The sequence below is a fragment of the Podarcis vaucheri genome (assembly GCF_965113315.1).
Source record: "Podarcis vaucheri genome assembly, chromosome: 7".
NCBI lineage: Eukaryota > Metazoa > Chordata > Lepidosauria > Squamata > Lacertidae > Podarcis > Podarcis vaucheri.
The window spans coordinates 52,402,861-52,410,291 of record NC_138765.1 but is presented as its reverse complement, the minus strand read 5'-3'; the positions used below and the strand labels follow the sequence as shown (position 1 = coordinate 52,410,291).

The following is a 7,431-nucleotide window of genomic DNA, read 5'->3' as shown; positions in this document are numbered from 1 at the left end:
CCACTAAGGACTAACTCTTCTGAACTCTTGCAACAAAATTGGACTCATTTGCTCAGTTTTGGAATTGATATATAAACCTAGAGAAGGAGCATCAATGGGTGTTTTCACTATTTAATCGCAGGAATTCACTCGGCATTGAATTGTAGATTCAATTTGCGTTCTTTTTTAGTGGCCTGATTTTTATTATATTTCAGTATTATTGTTGTTATTTTCAATAAACACCATTTGAAACCAGAACTGGGGCACAGGTCAGCATCTTCCTGCTTAAATAGCCCCCCTTTGTCTCCACCTAGCAATATCCTTGGCTTTCTTTACAACCAAGTGTTGCTTTTGTTCCCCGCGGTGCCATACGGCAGAGCAGGATCTCTGATCACGGGAAGAGCGACTGCGAGCAAGTGAGGAAGCGAAGGACAAGCCCCCCTGGGCCTGGCGCCAACAGCAGCCGGCGCCTGTTGACGGGCAGGATATCCATCAGCCGTGGAGATGGTTATTGTCGCAAGGGACCTGCCCTGCAGCAGGGGAACATTATCTCCAGCGGCTAATGGTTTAATGCTCTGCACAATGCTGCTTTTCTGCAGTCCCTTAAAAGAAGTTCAAGAAAAGTGCTCTGTGCTCAAAAAAGAATGAGGGAGGATTTCACTGCTTGGGGGGGGGGCATTGGTGGGGCCCTGACCCCCTCAGGGTTTCAGGCAGGGAACCCAACCTGGAGATGCTATTGGGGTGGGTCCTGGGACCACCTGCATGCAAAGCAGATGCTCTGCCACTGAGCTACAGCTTTTCCCCTGAAGTCCACCTCGCATGGCAATGCTTCCTCCATATTGATGCTCCAGGAGGTCTTGGGGGGAGCTTTTATTCCCACCCTCCCCCAGTCCTGCTGCCTTGAGAGCCTTTTAACTTTGGGTAAAGGAGCCCTGGGCCAGGAGCTGCATGTGGCCCTGCTGGGCTCCCTATCTGGCCTTTCCGTCTTCCTCTAGGCCCTACCTCCTTTCTGTTGCTCTGCCCTCTTTGTCACCTCAGGCTGTTCACAACACTGGCCTGTACCCTTCAGACATGGCTCATGGTATCTTATAAGGACAGGGATTGAAGCTGGGGTCCTGTTTGCAGGGTAGGTGTTCCACCCTCGTAGGTCACATCCAGACAACAGTTCCCAGGATTCTTTAGAGGGAAGCCATGTGCTTTAACTGTATGGTGAGGATGTGACATTAGCCTCACAGGTGTGGGTAAGTTACAATGCATTATGTACACCACAATTTAAGAAGGATGTTGACAAGCTGGAATGTGTGCAGAGGAGGGCAACCAAAATGATCAAGTTCTGGAAACCAAGCCTTGTGAGGCAGTGGCGTAGCGTGGGGGGTGCAGGGGGGACCGGCCGCACCTGGCGCAACATCAGGGGGTTAGGGGGCGCAAATCCACGGGTTAGGGAGCGCAAATTACTTGCCTTGCTGACAACCCACGCTATGCCACTGTTGTGAGGAATGGTTGAGGGAACCGGGTATGTTTAGCCTTCAAAAGAGACTGAGAGGAGATATGACAGCCATCTTCAAACATCTTAAGAGCTGTCACATGGAAGATGGAGCAAGCTTGTTTTCTCCTGCTCTGGAGGGTAGAACCCAAACCAATGGATTCAAATGACAAGAAAGGAGATTTTGACTAAACATCAGCAAGAGCTGCCTGACAGCAAGAGCTGCCTGACAGTGAAACGGACCCAGGAGGTATGAACTCCCCTTGGAAGTTTATAAGCATAGGTCGGTCATCTTTCCTGGATGTTTTAGTTGAGATTCCTGCATTGCAGGGGGTTGGACTGGATGTCCCCTTGGGACCCTTCCAACTCAACAGCTCTATGATTCTATATGAAATGCTAGTAGAAATAGGTGTTTCATTGGGGTTAGCTCTCAAAGGCTGCAGGATTGGCCTTTTGGAAACCAACTGGATCACTAGCCTTTCTGTGCACACTACAGCTGTACCCCACATACGTCTACGTGTGAATCTGAAACGGAAAACGGGAAGGAATTGTGCAGATTCAGGGCATCTATGGTGGTGGTGGTGGGGATTGTGTTATTCAAGATGGGAGAACAAAGAATGCACAGTTTGGGCATGAGAAGCCAATTACGTGCTTGCATCTCTGGATGAATGTTGTCGGACTATTTTTGGCTGCCTGAGACAGAGCAGGGCAGAGGCGATGATAAATGGCTCAACCCACTGTGAAGAATCAAACACTTGTTATTTTTGATCATGTTGCTCAGGAACCACCTTCAAAGGAGTCTTTTGAAATCTTCCAGCCCCTCTGCCTCTTAAGCTGTATTAGTCTCCCGTCGACATGCAGAGGGAAATATCTGGATAATCGCACCCCTGTCATCTCCTCTTGAAGACATTTAGGGTGGTCCCCCCTCCCCGCGGAATAACGGCAGTTTGAACAGCTGCTCCATCCTTCCACAAACCTTGCTTGATGGTCGGAAATTGCATGTGTGAACAGGCGCTCTTGGAAAGCAGAGGTGACTGCAGGAGGCAGACACCATAGCCTGTCACCAGGAATTAACACCGCATGTGTGAAACAGTTCAGGAGTTTAAAGACAGGGTGTGTGGCTTCCTAGGTGTAATTAACCACTAGATACAATGTCCTATTTTGTTTCCTCAAGCTAGAACTGGGCCAACTCACATATTCCTCAGGTTGGAAGAATAATGAGGCGCCAATGAGGCATTGACCCAAACCCTAGAACAGCCTTCAACAACCTGGTGCTGTTGGACTACAATGCCCATCATCCCTCTCCATTGGCCATGCTGGCTGTGGCTGATGGGAGTTGCTGCCCAACAACATCTGAAGGGCACCAGTTTCCCAAAGGCTGCCCTGGAACACCAAACAGTCCTGTGGCACCTTAAACCCTAACCATTTCATGGTAGCGTGAGCCTTTAAATCTCCTTTATCTGCTCTAAGCGTTGGCTTCAGTTATCAAGGAGAGTGGGGGAAGTGTGGTCCAAATGTTTGCCAGTATACACACACACCCGTGTGTTTGTGACTTTCTATGCACCTGCCAACTTCATGCTTGTGACAAAGTGGGCTTCAGTCTGCAAAACTGCCTGACATTAATAACTTTGCTTGTAACGCTAAGCCAAAACATGTCTGGGTGCAAACATGTAGGCTGCCAAAAGGGAGAGGGCCATAATCTTGCTGCCTGGCATCAAGCCATGGTGTGGCTTAGGGCTCATCCACACTTCCGCTTGTCATATGCCTAGAAAGTTCGGGTCCAAGTGGTTTTAAACACACTCCTTAGTGCTAAATTGGAGCAAACGTCAATCTGGAGAAAACCTGAATTACCGTGTGCTCTGACTGAGTGCTAAAGAACGGGTTTCCCTGGGAGAAAGCAGTGGGACAATTGGAAGTTTGGATAAGCCTTTACGGAAGCTAGGCTTGTGCTTTAGCTCTCCTGGAGAAAGAGAGCCAAAAGGGTCAGGCTGGGGCTCTTAAAACACAGAAAAGGTTCTCTAAAGCTTAGTTCCTTTTCTTTCTTGAATGCCAAAGCACAAATGGCTGCCTGTGTCCAACCCTTATGTGGTTCAGATTAAAAGGGTGAGAGTGAAACCATAGGCACATAAACTTTTATTTTTATTTTTGGGGAGCAGAGTAAGTGAAACCGTCTGAAGAAGCAACAGAGGAGCTGCTGTCCCCTCCACTTGTATCATCCAGTTTCAAAAGTTGGCCAGTAATGGCTAATGGACATGGAGGAGGTGAATTGTGTTGGGTGGGCAGGGGAAGCTCTAATCTTTCAGCTTTGTTTCCAGTTAAAAATGTAGCAATCCAACAGTGCAGGAAAGAGGCCTGCTCAAAAGGTTGCAGAGGGACTGCTAAAATGGAAGAAATGGGAAGCCGAGGGATCCAGATGACTGGAGCACTGTCCCCAGCCAAATGTGCCCCTCAATCACCTGCCCCTTCACCCCCTAAGTTGCCAACCCTGCCCTTTGAGCCACAGTGGGGGCCCAAGGAGTGGTCCTAGGTTGTCTTCTGCCCTGCAGCTGGACGCAGAAGGTGGAACCCCGGAGAAAAGGTGCCCCACTGGCATGTGGGGCATTGTCATGTCCACCCTACCCTCTCCCAGGTAGGCAGGCTTCTGTGCAGGTACTTATGGTTTCCGTACATCTCACATAGAAGGGAAATGGCGCCATGTAGCTTGTAGGTTTTGCACCAGGTATAGAAATAAGCAGGATTCACCTTAAACCTGCATTCAAGCTAAAGGACACCAAGTGTAGAAATGGGTTCCAATCACTACAAAGTGGACGAGAGGGGCAGTCAAGTCATCACGTGTGAAACCTGGTCAAACGGATCAGCGGGTCCAGGTTGATTGGCAGGAAGAAAGGGATGTTTTCCAGGTTGCCCTCCCTCCCCACCAGCCAGGGGCTGTTTTCCTCCATATGAGGCAGGGCTGAGCCAACACCAGGCTCTCTTTGGGATGATGGGGGCCTGATCAGGGGTGCTGCATCTTTAATGAACAATACATATTTTCAGTGAGTTACCAGGGGAAGTAGAACGAAAAAAGAAACCAAACCAAACAAGGAAGTGAAGAAAGAAGAACAAGGCAGGCATCTTACAAAGATGTTTTGAACCATACCAAAATTAAGTGATACATAGAGGAGGAAAAAACAAACAAACAAAATATAAAAAGAGCATTTACGTACTCGGAGGCTGCTGTTGTCAATGATGTTTTTTTTTTGTTTTTGTTTTTTGTACAGGGATATGTCGGAAGCCGGAATATACATCCTGCGGACAAAGTGCAAAAATATTACATGCTCAGAGGCCAAGCATGACATCTGGAAATGGCCCATGGCAAGATGGAACAGGAACCCCCCAGCACACCCCATTCCTCGCCAGCAGCAGGGAGGAGCTGCTCTCCCTCGGCCACATCTGCACACCTGCCAGGGAAGGGTCCTCAAGCAAACCTCCTGACAAGCCCACCTTGTGGGAACAGTTGAGGCCAACAGCCAGGTGCGGCTGTGATTCATGATGGAAGACGGAAAGCAAGAGAGTTTCTCCTTTAACACCACTGCATTCCAGCCCAGCAGGAAAGTGGCCTCCAGCAGGCTGGACCCAATGAAGACTGGGGTTCCAGCGGATAGCTGGGCAAAAAAAAAAAAAACAAACCCTAGGGGAACTTTGGTCATCTTAAAAATCTTTCTGGGTCAAGTTTTAACACATGCCAGAAACGACGTTTGTGACTGAGAAGTTTCTGAAGCACTGGGTGAGACTGGTAATTTTCCTAAATTATAGGTACAGGATTTTACCTGAGCCAAGACATCTTTTCAGTTCCATGTGTCTATGTGCAACTTTTATAAATTTGGTATTGTGACTTCTTAAGTTCTTAATAATGATTTTGGGTGGGATCCTCAGAGGAGCGTTTTGGAATTTAGGGGCCTCTAGAGCTTAAGACCCATTACCTTTTTAACATATTAAATACTTTTATTAGGATGGAATTTGTTACTGTCTTAAGCAGGCATCATTCAGTTCAGATTTCCCTTTTCTGAACAAAGTGGAAAAAAGATTGGTTAATAACTTTTTGCTAAGTGGCAAAAACTACTTAGGTGTTTCCTCTCAACTTCCCAATACGTGCAGATCCCGGAGTTTAGACTTTTATTGAGTGATGAGCACATAATTTGATAACCACGCTGACCTGGGCCAGCCATTTCACACAACGCGGCTATCCCAGGACACAGCTCTGGATTTCCCCTATGATCCAGCAGCGAGAGGACCCCTCCCTCCCAGAGTCCTGCAGCTGATATGAACGCCTTTCCCACCATCCATGAAGATTTGCTGAGTAATTACACTGAGGAGCCCCCATCCTGCCTAGCGCTGGGGAGGAGTGGAGTGCTGGTACCATTCTGCCATGCCACACAGCATACGTGTTATACAAGCAAAGAATTTTGGCTAAAATCCAAAAAACATTACCCAGGAAAAAAAGGCAAACTGTGAGTGATACTCAATCTTGTTGTTCATCTGTGAAAAGACTTGGAAGTTGTCGCAGGACAGTTCAAAAAGATGCCATCTTTCCCATGGTTTTTTGTTTTTGTCATTCGCTTCATCATCCCCCATTCGTACACCTTTTTATTATTATTAATCTGTTAATTTTTGCAAACAAGACAGTCTCGAGTTAGATGAAAAAGTTAATAAACAAAATGGCGACTCCAATGTTTAACAAGATCACCATGACTACCAGGATTGGAGCTGAGCCCTGTGGGAAAAGAAAAAGAAGAAAGGAATTATTTAATGGCACCAAAGAGCAACACTTGCATGATCAGTTTGGGGACTGGGGCAAGGGAAGCCGACTGGTCTGATGTGTAGGAACTGGCAACACAAACTTTGCTTCGCGACAGTGGGTGGCTCCAAAGGTTAACCTGTCCACACACTGTGGCAGCCTTTCCTTTTCACCTGCTTCTCCTGACCTTCAGCTGGACTGCCAGAAGCTGAACCCGTCGCATGGCTGTCAACAACACAGACTGAAGTTGGCACTGATCCGATCTTAATATTCCATCAAACCCTTGGCTTTTCAGACTGTTGTGAGACTGGAGCCAGTCTGCGCTGAGTTCAGCCTGTACTGCCACCTTCTCGTAAACCTCTCAGACTGTCGCCTACCAGAGTTCCCCCTCTTGCTTCAAGGGGAGGAGGAGACACACATTTTCCAGATGGAGGTTTTCTTCCTCCTCATTCTCAAGAGCATTTTTGCCCCACACCAACCCTGTGGTGTAGTATAGGCTAAAATGCAGGTTTTAGTGTCTTCCAATTCCTGTCCATGGTACCCCTCCATGTGGAGGGAGCCATTTGTAAATGCTCATTAGCCCATGTGCCACAAAGCGCTGCATAGGTAGGGACCTTGTGTGTGTGACATCCGGGGCACTTAAATGTCACCATTTCCATGTGGAACAATCTCATGAGCAAGGGTTTTGGGGCCTCTGGAGTAATGGAAAACCTGAGGCCTTCCACAAGTAGTTGGACTCCACTCTCAGCATCCAACATGGCTAATGGCCAGGAATGATGGGAGATGGAGTCCAGCAGTACCTGAGGCCACAAATGCCCTATCCCAGGCCTAGAGAGGGACTCACCAAGTGAAACTTTAATTGCTGGGTTTAACTGGCTTCAATTTGGACCAGATGGAAGCAGTCCATGGACCAAGATCTGACAACTTCTAAAATTGCAGGATTATTTATAATGTCTTGTTTGTTTTCAATAGCAAAGGACACCTATTCTGGGTGCAGTTGGGTGCTTGTGCATCTAAGGATACAGAAGACATTAAAAAGTCTTTGCCTTGCTATGCAGAGGTATTTAAAAAACTCTTTGGTGACAGGAGTGGGGAGATAATTTGCTCCTCCAGCACCAAGAGGATTCATTGCGTCTCTTGGCAAGGAAGAGAGAGACAACCAGTCCTGTCACAGGCAAAGGAAAGGGCTCTC

The 7,431-nt window shown here is 47.7% G+C and overlaps 1 protein-coding gene across 1 annotated transcript in view; it reads right to left on the bottom strand.

Annotated features, from left to right (window-relative positions):
* Positions 1-4,573: 4,573 nt before the first annotated feature.
* JPH3 (junctophilin 3) overlaps positions 4,574-7,431 on the bottom strand; it is an 86,272-nt gene continuing 83,414 nt past the window's right edge. Inside the window, exon 5 of the mRNA XM_082229194.1 lies at positions 4,574-6,215. Within this exon, the coding sequence (XP_082085320.1) occupies positions 6,135-6,215 (81 nt within the window). The 3' untranslated portion in view covers positions 4,574-6,134. The remainder of the gene's footprint in view (positions 6,216-7,431) is intronic.